The sequence below is a fragment of the Syzygium oleosum genome, unplaced genomic scaffold (genome assembly GCF_021117445.2).
Source record: "Syzygium oleosum isolate NSW1041296 unplaced genomic scaffold, Sole_v2.1 Sole_v2.08, whole genome shotgun sequence".
NCBI classification, from domain to species: Eukaryota; Viridiplantae; Streptophyta; class Magnoliopsida; order Myrtales; family Myrtaceae; genus Syzygium; species Syzygium oleosum.
The window spans coordinates 8,935,974-8,955,232 of record NW_026607492.1 but is presented as its reverse complement, the minus strand read 5'-3'; the positions used below and the strand labels follow the sequence as shown (position 1 = coordinate 8,955,232).

General features: G+C 39.7%; 2 protein-coding genes across 6 annotated transcripts; one reads left to right on the top strand and one right to left on the bottom strand.

The window, feature by feature from the left end:
* The first annotated feature begins 1,188 nt into the window (after nt 1-1,188).
* Nucleotides 1,189-4,248, top strand: LOC115662899 (patatin-like protein 2). 2 transcript variants are annotated; one of them, XM_056313958.1, is made up of 6 exons: nt 1,189-1,431; nt 1,795-1,976; nt 2,653-2,845; nt 2,974-3,165; nt 3,423-3,725; nt 3,823-4,248. In XM_056313958.1, the coding sequence occupies exons 1-6, from the start codon at nt 1,318-1,320 to the stop codon at nt 4,042-4,044; spliced, it is 1,206 nt and encodes a 401-aa protein (XP_056169933.1). In that variant the 5' UTR covers nt 1,189-1,317; the 3' UTR covers nt 4,045-4,248. The 2 variants fall into 2 exon arrangements, with proteins under 2 accessions (XP_056169933.1, XP_030440845.1); XM_030584985.2 differs by having other exon boundaries at nt 1,195-1,431; nt 2,974-3,135.
* A 2,940-nt stretch (nt 4,249-7,188) lies between these two features.
* LOC115662898 (mitogen-activated protein kinase kinase kinase 5) lies at nt 7,189-13,697 on the bottom strand. Of its 4 annotated transcripts, none has more exons than XM_056313953.1 (12): nt 13,067-13,697; nt 11,366-11,956; nt 11,185-11,272; nt 10,526-10,588; nt 10,199-10,362; nt 9,976-10,051; nt 9,160-9,219; nt 8,959-9,084; nt 8,145-8,351; nt 7,933-8,036; nt 7,571-7,801; nt 7,189-7,465 (listed from the first exon to the last, which is right to left on the bottom strand). In XM_056313953.1, the coding sequence occupies exons 1-11, from the start codon at nt 13,501-13,503 to the stop codon at nt 7,606-7,608; spliced, it is 2,112 nt and encodes a 703-aa protein (XP_056169928.1). In that variant the 5' UTR covers nt 13,504-13,697; the 3' UTR covers nt 7,189-7,465; nt 7,571-7,605. The 4 variants fall into 4 exon arrangements, with proteins under 4 accessions (XP_056169928.1, XP_056169929.1, XP_030440844.2 ...); XM_056313954.1 differs by having other exon boundaries at nt 7,189-7,404; XM_030584984.2 differs by having other exon boundaries at nt 7,189-7,801.
* Between the last annotated feature and the right edge of the window lie 5,562 nt (nt 13,698-19,259).

Below are 19,259 nucleotides of genomic sequence, written 5' to 3'. Positions count from 1 at the left end.
GCACTCATCCAAACAAATCAGAATAAACCCAATACACGTTGCAAGTGTAATCACTTCCAAATTTACTTTCCTACGCCATAGCTGTTTCTAGTATCTCCTGTCTCTTGCCCATCCACTACCAGTTTCTTGGTCTTCAGATATGCAATTTGCTTGATCAGTTAGTTCTTTATTTTCGATGGTCAAGCATCTACATTCATCCATTAAGTTGTTCGAGTTTGTTCACATAGCTTCTTTTCACGATCACGAAGCTCAATGTTACCTCAACTGCCCTTCTGCTAAATTCAGGGTCAATCCACACCAAGAACCGACACCCCCCATCGCGCTTCAAATGCCCCAGTTTTGAAAGAACCCTGATTTGAGTTTGAGCCCTCATATTTCTTTCCACAACCCCAAATGCCCTGAATGCTGAATCTGTTGTGCCCCAGTTTTCTTTTAATGTCACTTGGGATGCCAGATTTGCCACGTCGCCTGTCACGTCGGGTGGATAGGTGAAGACAAAAGGTGATTTAACTCGAAAATGTCCGCATTAGTGCTTTTCTAACTGCGAGTTAACATAAGGATGAACGTGAAAAAAAATGCCAAGTTCAGTGTTTTAATTGGCCAAACAAGAGTACAGGAATTGTTCCTGCCCTTTTCGCTAATCTTGCGCTGTTTGTTCGTGCAAACTTTGATAAGGCGAATCAGACTTCTCAAACGCTTCAGCTCATATTTTTAGGGCTAGTTGCTTGCCTCTCATAGCATGATCTAGTCGGCAATTTCACCACTAACAGATACCTAATAATGTCTCTAACAGTAACCATATGATCAATGTGATGCAATCATACCCTTTGTTTAAAACAACAATTGACGGTTAATTAATTATATTTATATTAGCTTGAAAACCAAATTATCTTCTTGATAATGTGTGCAGGATAAAAGATAGGGTCCAAATTCATAGCTTTAAACTATGTCTCGAATGTTACTGAGCAGTGAGCACCTATAGTACTAGGAATCTGCACATATACGTGATTCACATGCGTGAGAACACTTTATTTTATGCCTTAACTTTTCTATTGGCTCCATCTTTTCTTCACTAAAGTGAATGGAAAGACAGGAATAATCAACAAAGGCGTAACAGAAACACTAAGTCACCAAATCAATAATTGATTAGGCACAAGAGAGAGCTCATTATTCCAATTTCCAAGAAAATTCCAGTTTCATCCAAGCTATAAATACTACAACCCATCAACATATATTCATCTCTTAATTGCTATTAATTTGCAAAACAACACGTCGTGTTCTGATTCTTTTTAAGCCGAGCTCTTCTCAGTTGTGTCCATGGCGAGTGGATCTCCAAGAGGGAAGATGGTGACGGTCTTGAGCATCGATGGAGGCGGCGTGAGAGGGATCATTCCCGGCACAATCCTTGCCTTTCTCGAATGCAAGCTTCAAGTAATTGCACCCACTTGTTTTATTTGTCAATGTTTTCTTTGATGATAATGTCGAATGACAATCGACTAGTATACTATTGAGTGTGGCAATCTCCCATCCCGATCACCCTGTCGATGTAGGCAACTGGGTGATATTTGGGTGAGGTAGCTTTATAAGCTGTTACAAATTTGATGGTGTTGTAGTTGCGAAGAGTTTGCCAAATATCTTATAAAAGTTGCAACATCCTTTTTGCATTGTAATTACTATTAGGAAGCTATATTAAATAGCGGTAGAATCAATATGAGCACTTTTACTCGTATATGGATAGTCTTTTTGTGTCATGTGGTGATCGTGGCAGTGGTTTAAAGTTGACGGAATTTACAGCAATTGGACGGACCGCATCAGAGAATTGCAGATTACTTCGACATAATTGCAGGGACAAGCACGGGTGGATTGATGACGGCCATGATTACAGCACCAAATAAGGACGGTCGTCCAATGTTTGAAGCATGCGACATTAATAAATTTTACTTAGAGAATTGTCCTAAAATATTTCCTCAGAAAAGGTAACTTATGTTAACCCCTTTTCTTCTTTTTCTAAATATAATACTTCGTGTCACTTGAACATTCAAGAAATAATCTAAAGAGGAATTACGATGGAGAAGTCACTTCAAAGGCCTGTCAAATAAACTAGTAATATGCCCGCGTGAACTTTCATTTGAATAAAACTGGAATATATATTTTAGTGTAAATTCGTTATATTGTACATCAATTATGTAAAGTATCGGGAATCGGTAATGATTAGAAAATTTCTAATTGTCATTATTATGACGTAGGGAAATTTTATGAAACCAACAGCATTATTTTAATTTTGGAGAAAATAATAAAATTTTCCAAAAGGAAAAGTACTCATTGCAAGGAGAATAATCAATTCCCTATAAATTAGAGTTCTATGTGCCACTTTTTGAGGCAATTCTCAAAGAAGAGATTGTTATTATATATTTATATAGACATTATTACTATCAATATTTTTTTTTTTTTATAATCAAGGTGTCCGCGCGGCCGGCGGGCTAGGGCTCAAACCAGCGGTATTACTATCAATATTATTACTGTAAAAGGCAATAATAGAGATAGCTAAAAACTACAAGAAAATTGATCAATGAACTACCAAGTTGGTATCATTGCTCACTATTTCCCGGACTTGAGGAAGTTTCTGACGTGTTATATTCAACTTGTCAACAGTCGCTGTGGCACGATGAGTTCAACAGTAAAGCGTTTACGGGCATTCATGGGGCCAAAGTATGACGGGAAGAAGTTGCGATCCATAGTCAATGGCTTGCTCGGAGACACCACTCTCAGTCAAACCTTGACCAACGTCGTCATCCCGACTTTCGACATCAAGCATTTCCAACCGGTCATCTTTTCCACCAAAGACGTAAGAGCCCGAACTTGACCATAATCCGTGATTTCGCAGACCCTAGATAGATATGGATCCTTGCACTGTCAGCGTAATTTGAATTCCCTCATGCTTCTTTTGAGTTTCTTACAATTGATGGGGGACAGGCAAAAGCGAATCCTCTGGATAATGCGCGGTTGGCGGATGTTTGCATCGGCACCTCCGCAGCTCCCACGTACCTCCCAGCGCACTACTTCAAGACCAAAGACGAGAGCGGGCAGACCCGTAGGTTCGATCTCATTGATGGCGGGGTTGCCGCAAACAATCCCGTAAGTGCAAAAACGAGAACAAGGGTCCGGGTATATTACCACGATACAATGAAAGAATAATGGCATTACTCTGTTATCATTTCCTAATTTGGTATCTGACTAATGACAGGAAAGTACAAGCAAAGTTTTTTCTTAATTATATGGGAACATTATCAAGTTTCATTTGTTACAAAGCTTATCACAACCATTTCTAGCAAAAAAAAAAGCTTATCACAACCAGTTAATATTCCAGGCCAAAAGAAACAAGAACAGAGAGAAGTAGCAATATGCAATCTTGTGTTTTGCAGACCCTGGTTGCTCTGAGCCACGTTGAGAGTGAGACCCTCTTGCTAAATGAAGAGTTCGAGGACCTAAATCTAAGAGTGACCGATCCCATACTAGTGCTATCCCTTGGTACTGGGGCGGCCAAGCGTGAAGAGAAGTATAATGCAACCAAGGCATCTAAATGGGGACTCATCCATTGGATCTTTCACAATGGTTTCACTCCGTTAGTCGATATCTTCAACGACGCAAGCTCTGATATGGTCGACATACACTTATCTACTTTCTTCCAATTCTTAAAATGCAAGCAAAATTACCTCCGAATTCAGGTATGAGATGGATTATTAACATCGCGTTTGGCTTAATTAACGTCGTCACTTTAGCACTTTAGACCGGCTAATGACTGCGTGGGTTGCTTCAAAACAGGTCGACGACTTGACCGGCAAAGAATCATCAGTTGATGTTGCGACCCCAAAGAATCTAAAGAAGCTCATGGAAAGAGGGCAGAAGCTATTGCAACAACCGGTGTCAAGAGTAAACTTGAAGACCGGTAGCTTCGAAAAGATTGAAGGAGAAGGAACCAATGCAGACGCGCTCAGTCACTTTGCATATCGGCTCTCCAAAGAAAGGAAGAGGCGAAACAAGTAGGAATATATACATCCGAAAATGATCTGTCGTCGTTCGTGAAGATGCTCCTTAGATGTATTTGAGATGGCTTATAGAATCTTGCACACAAAATAATAATCTCATGGAGTAAAGCTCTTCGCAATATTGGTAGAATTTCTTTTGTCTCCTTCAATCATGAAAGCTTTTGTAATTTCAACCGCAACGCAATCTACTTGAGTTCCAGTACTTTGAGTTTATCCCTATTTATTTTATTTTTCCCGAAAACAATCACTAGAGTCGTAATAGAGAAATAACATCCAAATCCAAAATAATGCATGTTCAATGTATAAGAGAGATAAATTATGAGTACACTTGGAAATGCGGGCGTTCGTTGAAGCTTTTAACTTTTATAGCATAAAATTACACTTTATTAAAAAAAATTGAGACACCTAAAATTGTTCAAAATACATGTTATGGCATTTAAGGTCATTCCCAATCTTTTCATAATTTTTTAAAAGTTAAAGTATCCTTTGTGTTTTGGGGGAATTTCAAATGTGGCTTCTGTGGTTGCCTTTAAAACCCAATCGAAGACATAGTCACTTCCTTCATATAGTAGAAGGAATTGGTAAGACAGTGGAATTGCCTTAGGCCATTCCCGTGCTCAAGTAGTCCTCATCAAAGATTTGAAACAACGATTCCATTCCTGTCTCCACCAAACATGCCGCCTCTGTTAAGAAAAGAAGTGAGTAGAACTTCGGCGAGAGTGACACCAGTCATCGGGTATCTAACAAATGGGCCCAAGAGACTGAAGCTCTCAACATGCCAAAACAACGTCGTCGATTGAAGTGACTGGTAAGAATTAAGGAGAACTCCTTAGTAAAGTTGTAATTTCAGACCGTATTGAATTCTAAGTTGCCTGGTTACCTGTAAAATCATGTTGTAAAAAAATTTTAGGGTGTCGTGGAACGATGAGATTTTACAGTCGCTTTGGGATTACGGTTCGGTCGAGGTGAAATTTTGAAGTTTATCGCGCATTATAGGAACCATATTCGAACTACTGTATTTAGCATTGGTTTTCACCCGTCTCCAGCCATCTTTCGAGTCGGAAGAGGGTTCTCCTTTCAACTTTGTTGAGTTAGCTTTCTAATGACTCTGAACCCACTTGAAATGGGCATCCGTAGAGTTCAAATGAATCGTTTTGAATTAAGCGCGAGAACTGTTATAGCATAGCGGCAGCAGTTGTTCTACTTTAGGTGAGCTTTTTGTTGGCGTGTTAGAGTTGTTTTATTACTAAATTAGCTTAGTTTAGTTTGAATCTTAGTAAAAGTAGCTATCTACTTTATATTGATATTTATTTCTCATTTAATTAATAGAATTTTAAGTTTTTCCGCTCGAGGTTGTTTGATTTTGCATTTTCAAGTGAGTGGTGCTTATCTCTTCTATGATTTGTAAACTCATTTCTTGAAAATGATAGGAATTATGCATGTTATAAATTATGAAAGACGCATCTCATTTATGATATTTACTAAAAAGAAAAAGTGATTTTTAAAACATATTTGTTGGATAAAGTTGGATAAAACATTTACTGACCTTTTAATTATTTGAATATGGATAGTAAATGTATCTCTTGAAATAGTTTGGGAATTGATTATTTGTGAAATGATTTAAAAAATGCTATATGAAATGTGTTCTTCTTGATGGACAGAATTTCATAAGGCTATATACTAGTTTATGAATTGAGTTCTGAAATGGTTTTGTGATTGGTCCGAGGATTGTATTAATGGCTTTATGCTCTTGTCGCTATGATTTAAACCCATTAAAGGGTTGTGAGTGTGACTACCGTTCTCAAGACGTCCTGTTTGGGTCAAGCCATCGACTAATGTAGGTAGAGAACTACACCACGGGGAATCTTGGCAGGCCTTGTCACAGGGCATTAAACGTGGCCATAATTTGATATTAAGACGAATGTACTAGACTATTAATGTTTCCTTTTATACTATTTGAATGAGTATTTATGATATGTATTAAGTTTTGTTGAAGTAATATAACTCATCTTTTATCTTGTTTGTATATTACATACTAGATTTGGATAGATGTGTTTGTAGTACCGTCTATAAATGTGCAAAGTGAATGCTCAATCTGCTTAGAAGTAATATTTACTAATCCCTGAATGGTGTGTATATTTGCACGTGTGAATTGAGTTATAAAAGGTCATATATTAAAATTGAAGTCGTATGGAGTAATTAATATATCATAATTACCCTATAACTCATTGGCTTAAGTTTTGCAGTGAAGCTGGGTCCAACTTGATATATTGACGGGTCTGGATTTGGGCTTTCTCTTTGCGATCTCCTCGATTGAAGGTATCTGACTTATGATGCTCGCTCCCAACATTTGCTCATTCTATTCATCCCAATTGTTTTCAGGTTCTCCAGCTACTAGTGAATAGCAAGAGAGCAGTTTCAACAACATTTGCTCATACTATTCATCCCAATTGTTTTCAGGTTCTCCAGCTACTGATGAATAGCAAGAGAGCAGTTTCAACGGGTGAGCTTTGGGAGTTGGATTTTGATATAAGTTGAGATAGTTGTAAATTGAAATAACAGTTGTTTGATTTAATTTTGTTAGTCACTAGAGATGTATATTTTTTTCTGGTGGACTTTAGTAGTCTAATCCTTTTACTAGCCTGTTCTTTTATCAGAATATAGATGTATATATTTTGATAACATGTTAATATCGGTTCTATGTATGAGACTTCGTCGTTCAGTAGTAAGACGGCTGTATCAATAGAGTTGAGGTGCGATATGGTAAGTGAAGAAGAAACATAACGGGACAGAAACAAGGACTCAAAGATCAAGTCTCTCAAGAGGAGAGCCAAACAGGAATCGTCAACATCATATAAGCGACAGAGAGAATGCACAGTTCTAGAAGATCAAATTCTCCTGGTGCGGGCAACTGTCTATCCCCCATGTTTACGAATCCTTATCAGTTGTAAAGGACATTAGGATGTTAAGACGAGTGCAAGGAAACAAAAGAATTCATCCGTCTAGTTGTTTTTTCATCAGCCACACTAAGTGGATAATCGAGTCAGATTTCACAGAGAAATCTCACAAATAATGTTTGACTATGCATCAACTTGATGCAATGAATTTGTACAGGTACAAGAGACAAGCCTCACATCATCAATTCCTCTTAAAGAATCGCTGCTCTGTTTCAATTGATATAACATCCCTATTGAAAGGAACTATTGTACACGAAAGCTAATATCTACAGATTCACCCGCACTACATGAGTTGCACGATGAGGTGAAGAAAGTACCTCAAGAAAGTGCAAGTTGAAAAGATCAACTTCAATAACTGTAGCTGATGGCCCCATGCAAGTGAATAGATGCAAGATCTGCTCCTAAAATGTGTCAAAAACTTCCAAGGCAATGAAGCATCTACAACTTCAGGAGTCATTGATTCTAAAACGAGACAAGGAAGCTACAAATCAAACACTTTGAGCTGCATGCAAACTACTTGCGCATGCACAGAGTCCATGTACATTAGAGCCTAATTAAGAGCAGAACCTGCAGCAAAATTGGGGCAGCTCTCCCCAAAGAAATCATCTGGAAAGTCGATTCTTTTTAGCGCCGCTTTTGACTGAGCTAAGACGATTAGAAGATGGACTGGGATAGTTTGCTGTTCGATCTGAATGAGGAGGAGACAAAGTGGGAAGCACCTCGAGGATAGAACGAGGAGAATAACGGGACACTAGTGTCAAGTCAGAAGTCTCAACATGAGATTGTCGGCCACCCTCACTGGTGAAAAAGAGTAATTAGGAAGTTGCAACCAACAGTATGCAAGAATAGACGAACCATTTACATATCAAAGTTTAAAAAATCAGGTAAGGAGGAAGGGAATGCGTGAAGGCTAACCTCTAGAGTTGTACCTGTCAATAACCGCCTTAAATGCTGTACTTTGTGCAGCTGTTGGCAAGATGGGCAGCTTGTCAACAGTATGCTTGACATGGTCTCGTGGGCTATGAGATAAATCCTGTAAAACCACACCAACAGGATATTAAGAACAATGGTCTACTGTGCAGTTTTTATTTACTTGTAAAGTTTTAGGAGTCGCGGCCAAGAAGTGGAATGTGCTGATTACCGTCGATTTTCTGCTCAGCACTTGAGTATGAGACGGGACATCTATCTGCTGTGAACTTTTCAGGAAAGGATGTTCAAGTAGCATGGCTGCTGAAGGCCTTTCAGCTGGATCCCTTCGAAAGCAGCGTTGCAGGAAATCCTTTCCCTCAGATGATAATATTTCAGGTATTGATGGAGAATTATTCATAGCTTTAAACATAGCTGCAGCCTGCAATTAGATACTTGACTAAGGATAAGCTAACCCAAAAAGCTTATGACGCAAATACACACTGGAAACTGCATTACAAAGTGCACCAAACATTAACAAAATCCTCAACAGAGTTTAAAGGCCCAGAACTAAGGTTAATACCAATGTCTCAGTACCATCTTACATTACCGTAGAAATTATGGTCTGGCTTTTTTTATATATAAAATATGCGGTCATTAACAGCATAAAAAGATCAGAACAAAAAATGCAATAAAAAGCTGCTGTTTCTCTTAGCCAAAAAGATTAGAAGAAGAAAAGGCCTGAAAACATGGATGGAAACCCCAACTTCTGCCATGGCAGTGAAATGCAAATAAATTAGCAAGTTTGGGTGAGAGCTTTTCATGTCTTGATACAAATTTGGAACCAAACCTTAGTTATTAGTTAAAACTTACAGCAAAAGTACATAAACAGAATGCAACTGACTAAAATAAATTATTGTTATTATTATTAGAAAGTGATGCCATTATGCTGTTAACATTTTCAGCTTAGACCTTTAGGCATCTCTGACTTTTTCACTTTAAGCCACAATGTTCAGAGCTTATTGGACCATACAAAACAATGCTCTTACCCCCTCAAACCCACTCCAAGGAGGTTTCCCAGTGAGCATTTCAACAATAGTGCATCCCAAACTCCATATATCAACAGCAAGAGCGTGATCGGAGCCATTATCTTTCTGCATCACAGCCTGTATGAGCTGCATAGAACATAATTGCATCAGAGAAACCAGGCTACAAGAAGGTTACACGAAAGCTCATGAAATAGAAAATACCTCTGGAGCCATCCAATATGGACTTCCCTTTAAAGAGAGATCAGCTGTTTGTCCAGTTAGCTAAGGGAAAGTAAGATACACATCAGTGAAGCCAAAGCTAGCTCGGTTACCCATGAAACATGGAGTGCTAATTCCTGACAGTAGCTACTGTAGTAATTAAAATTGAATGGTTTTCATCAGGATATACAAAAATAACTCTTAACAATAACCCTAGTACCAATGTCCAACTCATGTCAACTCATTACTTGGACACAGGACTACAAAGCAATCAACCCTTTGCAGACCCATAAAACAATTTCACACATGCTTCACAACTTTTTTGCCACTCACGCTTTGCAAGTTCTTTATTCTTCTTTTCCTTTCTTGTAATTTTAGCCAGTCCATGCTTCACATATTCAAAAGCAAGCAAAAAGATCAAGTAATTGCTTAAGTTCCACCATAGAAGTCAAAATAATTTGTTTTAGTGATTGTTATTGTGAAGTATTTAAAACTTCTCTAGTAATTGGAGGAGCATAAAAAATAAGATTAACAACCAAGCTAAGGCCGGCCTTACTAATATTTCATAGCTACCAATGACTTGTTTGGTTTGAACATAGTAACAGAATTATTCCCTTTGAACAACATGACGGACTTTTTTTTTAGCCGAAATGAGATAACAGGAAGAAAATCATTCACAAACATTTGATCTGTCTAAATATATATAGTTTCATATTGATAACCTGCCACAAACTAATATCAGACATAAGACAACAAGAGACCATGGTGCAAAATAAGATGCATATAGTTGTATCTTGTGGTTAAGAGCTGGAAGCTTACGTGCTTAGCCATCCCAAAGTCAGCAAGTTTGACAATTCCAGATGCATCGACAAGTAAATTAGCTCCCTTGATGTCCCTGCACAGGCCAAAGAGTTTCTATAGGTCCCCAACAGACAGCAGAAAATCTAATCGTCGTTTTCCAATGTAATGGACGTGTAGGATTTAAGAAGGCCAATAGCAATATCAAAGTGATCTCAAGATGCTTCAACCCTTATCTAGTTACCTATGTATTGTCTTCTTACTATGTAAGTAAGCCAATCCAGACAAAATGTGGCGAGTAAAATTGCGGACAACAGATTCTGTTATGGCCCCACAATGATCCCGGACATATTTGTTGATGGAACCAGGATGAACATACTCAAGATATATATAAAAACGATCCTCAACCTGTATGTGAAGACATTCAATCTTATCTTAGTCAAATAAAATTCCACAAAAACCCACTTGAAGACATGTCAATCCAAATCTTAGTCAAATTAGGTTCTAAAACAAAACCTCTATGGATGCATGTCAAGCTGGGACATGCACATAAGACTGAAAGATAACTCACAATTTCACTGCCATAATACTGCACGATATTTGGATGCTTAAGCCGGCTGAGCACTTTAATTTCCTGCAACAGACATTTGATACGAGAGGATAATGTAAGATACACCATTCTAAGAGAAATTGAAAACAGAAAAACGAGACATTGTCCTAAATGCGTCCGGAGAGAAGGCAAATACAGTTATCATCATCCCTAAAGAGACAAAAACATAATCTCTGTGGTGACAAGTGGATCTCACGATATGACAACCAAACCGCACATAAAAGTACTGCTCCTTATAATGAATCACAATCAACAGTATTACCAACAATAATTACCAAAGAACTTTAGTGTCCCAACTTGACATAAGCCTGCCTAGTACTGATGTTTGAACCCCACACATTTCCATATTCAAGTATGCAAATGAACTATAGACTTCAATGAAAAGTTGGATCATAAGAACCACCTGATAAATCTCATGATCACAAGATTTTTCTTCCATTCAAGAGGCCGAAGAGCAAACAATTTTATCTCAAACGAGAAAAGTCTATGGCTTTTTTGGGGGAGGGGCAACTAAACTTGTCAAATTTGGTTTACGATGAGGTAAATCAATCCCTTCATAGCAGATAATTATTATGACCACAGGAGCATAAATTTGGACCCTAGCGGATGGCAAAAGTTACCTGCTCTAACTGCCTCATGCATTCAGCAGATTTTGGATCATCAGGCAATAACTCAACTTCCTTCATCGCACAGAGAGCCCCAGTTTCTCTGTCAGGCAAGAAAAGTGTATGTCAGTCAACCATACTTGCGAAAAATAAAAGAAAAACAAGTGGGACATGAAAACTGCCAGAACTAACATACCGGTTGCTAGCAACATAAACACTTCCAAATGTGCCACGTCCAATAAGTCTTCCTTTTTTCCATTGACTTTTTAGTGGCAAGGACTCTGCTTTTACAGTGACTTGGGCATTGGGAGGTGAATGGGAAGGCAAAGCTGCTCCAGGAGGACGAGGTAAAGGGTGGACACCAGCTTGAACATTACTTTCACGCCAAGCTGTAGAGTTTTCAACCGATGACTTGTGATGCATTGGCGATGCTGATCCCCATGAACTTTTAGAACTTCGACGAGGAGTTTTTGTTTGCGGACTCGGAAGGGGCGAGCCATTGTGCTCCAAGAATGATGGGGAAGGCGAACCAATTGGCATCTCGGGCGCAGACCATGTATTGTTTCCTCTCGGAGTTAAGTAGTATGGTAAAAGATCACCAAGTGACTTTCTTTGTGGGCTAAGTGCAGGACTTATGAAAGGGCTAGTGGGGACACTCCTAGTGGGCACATTGAGCCTGAAATTGTCTCCAGATCTTTCTACACCTCTTACATCTAGACAAACTGCTGTAGACGGCCCCGCATCGACATTCTCCACAACCTCATTTCCATTCTGGTATGCAAGAGAGCTGTGGTAGATAGAATGACAAGAGCAACAGTTGACTAAGTTTAGTCTAAAGGAGGTAATCAGCAATTCAGCCATAATAAGCTATAAATAATCAGAGATGTGCATAAAAAGCTCAAGCAAGACACAGAATACACTAATGCAGGCATCTGCGACATATCATGCATGGGGATGCACATGAGTTCACAGTAACAAAAAAACAAAAAAAAACAAAAACCCATTTTCTCATGGAAAAAGATATTCGGCATAATTATATTGTTCTCTCTCTCTCTCTCTCTCTCTCTCTCTCTCTCTCTCTCTCTCTCTCTCTCTCTCTCGTTGCGATTATTTGCTACAAACCAGTGCCTAGCAACAGAAGCAAGATCTTGAGACAATCGCCCTTTCAAATTTCTGATTTTTGGTGGCAGGGAAAGGATATTCTTGTATTACAGTAATCGCAATTCAATTGCTCGAGTCATTTCTTATTTTGTATGAACCAGTGCTGCAAAGAAGTTGGGAGAAGGTTAAACTGCTGTCTTTTATGGGAATACCAGCATATATGATAGGTTGACCCAGAGTCTCATCTGCTGTGTTCAGGTCCACCAAAAACAGCATTTGCAAATGAGCTTGTCTGTTGAGGTACTTCAATGTCATTGCAATTTACAATTTCAAAAGGCCCCTTTTATCGGATTATCTATTACTTGATGATGACAGAAAAGGTGGAACTTATGATGACATCCAGTACCACCACACATGCTTTATTCTATATATCTATTACTTGTACAGTTACTGGGATTATTCACCTAGGGTGAGGAAAAGCTTTTTGTAAACTTGCAATGAAGTCACCCTGACCAATTCATCAGGAAAAATTGAAATAATTGCTCTTGTAATCTACTCCACCCAAGATGAGATCAACATCAAACCCGCGATGATGATCGAAGCCGAAAATCAAACCCCAACCCTGTCTAATCAAACTGTGCTTAAGCTGAATTGACCTGCTATCAAGCTGAAAACGAAAATCTGATTTGAGGAAGATAAAATACCAACACCAACCCGAGTCAACACATTCAAATCAACATTACACGCCAGAAATCCAATCCACATTGCACAGCGATCGTATTGAGAAAGTCGTTACCAGCCAACACGAGCGGCAGGCCCAGGTCCGTCGCCGCCCGCATCGCCTTCTCTGTCTCTACTAACCCCGGCCTCCTCCGGCGACGGAAGTGGACAGTCTCCTCTCTCAGCGCCCGCGCCCGAGAACCCCTCCTTCCGGCGGAGCAGCAGCGCCAGCTCCGGCAGCGGGAGGGGGTGGGCCACCGCCGCCGCCGGCGAGCTCCCGTCGGGGGACGGCGGGGGCAGCTGGAGCGCCCCGTCGATCTCCTGGTCGCTCAGGTACCGCAGGTTCACCTGGCGCGTGAGCCTCCGCCCGAAGCGGGCGGCCCCGCCGCCGCCCCCGCCCCCGCCGCCGCGGCGGTCCTTCTTGGTGGGCGAGGAGGAGGCTGATCCAGGGGACGGCTGGGGAGGGGCAGAGGAGGAGGAGCTGGGGAAGGAGATGTTCTGGAGCCAGCGCATAACGAGCCGATCATCGTGCGCGAAAGCCACGGTGGGATGGGATGGGATGGGACGGGGGTGATCGAAGACGAGGGGAATGCGCTGCGCGGGTTACGGGGCGCGGCGGGATTCGGGAGCCGGGGAGCGGAGGAGGAGGAAGAGCGGCATGGAGGACGCGGAGGCGGAGGCGGAAGCGGAGGCGGAGGCGGAGGCGGAGGCGGAGGCGGAAGCGGAGGCGGAGGCGGAGGCGGAGGCGGGGAGAGAGAGAGAGAGAGACGGTGGTTTGTGGTGGTTTGTGGTGGTGGTGGTGGTGTGGAGGAGGAGGAGGTCGGGGTCGTTTTTGTTCGGACGTGGGAGGGAACGCGGTTTGGCAAACGACGTCAACCCACGACAATTGTCGCTCGCGCGCTCTGTGTAATGTGTCTGTCTCTCTCTCTCTCTCTCTCTCTCTCTCTCTCTCTCTTGTCGGTGTCGGGGTCGTTGGGGTCGCGGGAAAGGAGAGGAAGAGCAGTTTCTCGTTTTTTGGGTTAATTGGTTAATTAGTTATAATTAAAATGGATTAGTTTAGATTTTGCTTTCGTTGATTTAGAACCATATCCGTACACACAGAAAGAGAGAGAGAGAGAGAGAGAGAGAGAGAGAGAGTAAATACTCGGCTTGCAAGCCCAGGGGTGAGGGGCTAAATATGGAAAAAAAAATAATCATATCTCAAAATAACTTCAAATTAGTATGCCCACGATGAATTTTCTCCGAACTAATTTTTTTATCACTAAAAATCCCAAATTTTTTACCCAAAAAAAAAAACTCTAAACCGATACGCATGTGACAAATTTACCCTTCGTTTATCACAGGTGTACTAATTTGTGGTTTTTCGTTGTATTAATCCAATTTAACGGAAACTAACAGAGGATAAATTCTAGGTTGGGGTAAATTTGTCAAAGATGTACTAATTTTGGGCTTTTAGTGGTATTAACCCAAAGAGAAATTGCCCTTTTTATTTAGTACGATCTCTCGTTTCCAGTCCCAACATAGAAAGATTGACATGTTGTGGATACTATCTTGATTGCAATAGCATAAGGAGAATTTGGCATCGAGCCATATTACATTCGTCTTCGTCTACCACCTGTCGATTGCACGTATGATTTGACCGAGTTCGGCCTTTTTGAATTGAGAAAATTTTGTTATAGATCGTGTTTCCTGTATCGTTAGGGCCGACGCGAGATTTGGTTAGCCTTTGTTATCAAAACTCGCCAATTCTCGAAACAGTGCGTATAAATTTTTGGACTTGAGCAGGTAGGCGGCTAACCAAACTCTGTGTGGGGGAAACTTTCTAAAATAGAAGAGTTTTCCAAGCTCTCTACCCAACACAGGTCCCTAATTTATGACGTGGTGTCTCTAAAATTGATCGAATGGATTACATTGACAAATCGTCAGCAGTCGTAGAACTAAATTAGCCAAATTAAAAAGTTTATGATTAAATTGGTCGTCATATACATAAATTTATGACTTTTTTGATAATTATTGCAAGAAATGTCATATTGTATGTTCCGCATTTTAATTGCATGGATAGTTGGACCAATGATGATTACATGATTCAACCAGGCCATACAATATGATTCGTATCCGACGGTACTTTTCTTCGCATAGATTTTCTGTGAACCCATTTTTGTTTTGTTTTTTTTTTTTTTTGGTCAAACCCATTTTTGTTTTGTTCATATAACACAAAACGATCACCTTTTTGTTCCTTCGAGGTTAGATTACAAAGTTGAATATCGGTAAGCTGATGACTTTAATCACATGAAATTGATTCAATTGTTAGGAGACAGGCACAATCTTATCGTGAGGCACGCTGTACTAATTCAAAATTAGGAAAATGACACAAATGGTTTCTGAACTTTGACCTGATTTACAATATGATCCTGAACTGTAGCGAATATGCAACGTGATCCCTAAACTTTTCATTTGTTTAATGTGGTCCCTGATCAATTTAATCCCTAGACTATTTGAAAAAGTTCATTGTTGTCCCTAAAATTGTATTAATGGATGGATAATGTTGAACATTTTTATATAATTCAGTAACTAAGTTGAACATGTACCAAAAGTCAACGGACCAAATTGAACAAATTGAAAGTTCTGGGATCATATTACATATTGGGTTAAAGTTCAAGAGCCATACTGAATAAATTAAATATTTAGAGATCAAATTGCACATCAGGCCATAGTTCAAGGTCCATTTGTATCATTATCCCTTCAAAATTCCCACATCATCAAGCACAAATAATTTCATATTTCGGTCACTCGCCAAAGATTTTTAGACTCGCGCCTCGCTTGATCTTTAAAATTAGTGAGTTATTTCACGAAACAACCAAAATGGCTTCTCGAGATGATTAGAAACAGTCGGGGCTGTCGATTTCGTCGTAATTTCGTCCTCGGATTCTGCCCGGTTCCAGATTTTCCTAGTCATGCGGCACTGCAACGTGATGATGTTGCTATCGATCTAGAACGTCTGCTTCTTCCAGTCCAGTCGTCATCTGGTAAAGGCGGATGCCATGTTTGAAACATTTTGCCCACTACTTGTTATGTCTAAAGACTTTTTGCTCTTTCCTTTGGTTTTTTTTTTTGCTTGGTTTGGAGTCCAATGTTGAAAGAGTTTGGGAAGTCAAATAATCTTTGTCCGTGGAGGTGGAGGTGGAGGCGGAGGTGGTGGCAGCCAATGTTGCCTGCCGTGGCCTCAATCGAGAGGGGTTGCCCAACCCGCCAAAATCGGCGTGAACACGTCAAAGATATTACAGGTGTCAATAAAGGAATGGTGGAAAACTAAAATAGATTGCCATATTAAAGAAAGCGTTAGAGGACGACAGACTGTCACGGAAGTAAAATTGACCAGTTTGATAAACAATCTCTACAATGCAGCATGAGTTACATTCTACTCCTGCAGATTACAGAATCAATGGCTACCCGTGAAATTTAAATTTCAAATGGTCATTTGAGGTCTCGTAACTATAAATTCAACCCAGGAGAAGTAGTAAGAGTGGGGGGAAACAAACAAAATTAGCCTTTGCCCCCGAGCGTTCATCCCCAGGTCATTCTTGGTGTAAAAGCTGTGGATATCTGATTGTATTTCTTTATAGAGTTCTGGGTGTACGTAGGAAAGTCGTTGAGCATGGTTGGAAGTATAGTGTCCTCAGAAGAAACTACACGAGTTTCGTGTAGGAGCAACACGTTTATTAGATGCCAGCATTAATTTAGGCTATTAAAGCTAGAAAAGTGGAATACGCCAAATGGATAATTCGAACCACTATAAATATGCTCGGCTTTTCTTCTCTCCCTTAAACTCCCCTTTGTATAATGTTGATAGAAGAGAACTATTTCTGCACATGCACGGTTGTCGCTACAACATCGACGCACGCACTATTGGGTAATTATTCGCGAAAAAAGTTTGAGTTTCCTTAGACAATCAATTCATCCCCTCTTAATTGTTTGTGCGTGATCCGCAATCTTAAATTACGTGAAGGGTCATGTTAACGAGTGTTTTCGAGACATTAATTTACCGTACAGTATAAGAAAATATATCCGTTTCTCAGCACCGACACGCATAACGTGAAAAATGCAATGTCCTGAAAAATGACAAACTTTCCTTAATTTTGAGTACGTGAGACTGGCAATTCAGCAAGTAATGCGTCATCGTCAATTGCCGGCCAAGTTGTCTACGGCCATTATTTTTCTCTTTGTGGAAATTGTCAAAGGGCATCATGATTCCTTCTGGTGGGCCAAGCGAAGAGACAAAAGTGTGCGTTTGGATTTTATCTCAAACTTTGATAATTGATGAGAGCATCTTCTAGAGCTAATTGTCATTTTATTATAAAGGTTAAAATAAAAAAGAGACTTATCAGTTGAGTTCGACCAGGTCTACCTCGCTTGTATCCAAGCTTGGCTTCCCAAAGTTTATTTATTTTTTATTTATTTTTGGTCAAATCCCAAAGTTAATTGAAGCAGTAAGAATTATGGAATAATTTTTAGGGTTAATATCATAAAAAAAAATCCCAAACCGGTATACATATGCCAAATTTATCCTCCGTTAGTTAAGTTGGATGACACGTGGTAGTTGACGGGCGTTCCGATTTAGGGTTTTATCCCTCTGTGTGTCACTAATTTACCAGTTTATAGTTTTTCATGATATTAATCCAATTTAACGGAAGGTAAATTTGTCACAAGTGTACCAGTTTGGGATTTTTTTGTGGTCAAAAAATTAGTTTGAGGTAAATTTATCACGGGTGTACCGGTTTAAAGTTTTTTGTGATAAAAAAATTAATTTAAGGTAAATTTATCACGGGTGTACCGGTTTAAAGTTTTCGTAGTATTAACCCTTTTTCTTTATCAAGTTCCTATCGGAATTATGGATGTTTTAGACTCTTCGTAGTGTTAAAGTGAACGGGAGTCAAGATATCGGTTTATTTTGTGATGTAATGTTTTTGTTTGTTCTGCCTAAAAAAAGAAAAGAATTCGGACAAGGTGTGAAATGGTGCAGATTTTCATAGAATTGGTCCTGAGAATCCTATTCCTATTCCATGGGGAAAGGTCAAGGTCAACTGCAGAAAATGAAGATACCCAGAAAGCCTGTAATGCAAGAAAACGGAGAGAAGCAAATTCTTCGGCCTGCCCCCTTCCAGGTCTTGGTCTTGTGCGTACGTGGAGTGAACATATCTGGCGGGCCTTACCAATTTCCAACACGAATTGACACGCTTACATTCAATCGTGTTACAAAATCCGAAAGTAACACGCGTCGTCACTAATTTAATATGCACAGTACTTTCTAACGACGACTCGACGTGTTTTACAAAATCCGATTATGACGCGTAAACACAGATTGCCAAGTGAGATGAAGCTCTCAATGGAGATGTTGCAATCCCCTTATTCTGACCCGTATGTCGAACCGATCACAACGTGAATCCAAAATTTCGAGCTCTTATGGCACATCCGCACCTACGAAATGAATGTTCATTGCGGGTGCCACTACGGCAAGCCCCCATTCGTGCATAGACGTTGCCGGTAAGACCGTATTAGTTATTATTGTTTTCCTTTTTTATAATATAACATATTCCGACTTTTTTAGCTCGACTAATCTTTACGAACATACACAAATTACCCATTCATGTGCATTGAATAAGGCTCTACGTATCATATCTTGAAAGTTGTCCACTTCCATTTTCAATTAATTGTCTCAATGTAGTAGTTTCATATCGCGATAATATCATGACAAGGTATTTATATTTTTCTATTAAATATATATATCTTATGAGGAAACAATTATGATTCTTTCTTTTTTTTTATCATTAGCAAAAGGAGTGAACATAGATGTGAAATAAATATGAACAAAAATTATCAAAGACAGGATGAGAAAAGTTCAACGCAAATGTAGCAGTTATAAGAGACTTTAGGGATAAGATTAGAGTCAGTAGACCTTGTAAAAGCAAATATATAGTCATTATCTAAAATGGATTCTAAAGGAGTCGTCACAATAGCTTGGATAGGGTAAAATTTCTCTAAGGAAAAAAGGAATACGAAAGAGGAAAGGAAACTGCTGACGAGGTCAAATCTTTGCAGTATCCATGAAGTTCGACCGAAGGAAGTTTCTCAGTTTCTGAGAAACAACACACGTTTGCACCATCATAAGGGTCAAGACCAGCTAATCAAGCAAATTTGTCAGTCTCGGCTAGAAGTTCTTTTTGGATATTGTTCGAGAAATCATCGTAAAGTCACACCAAATACACATGATG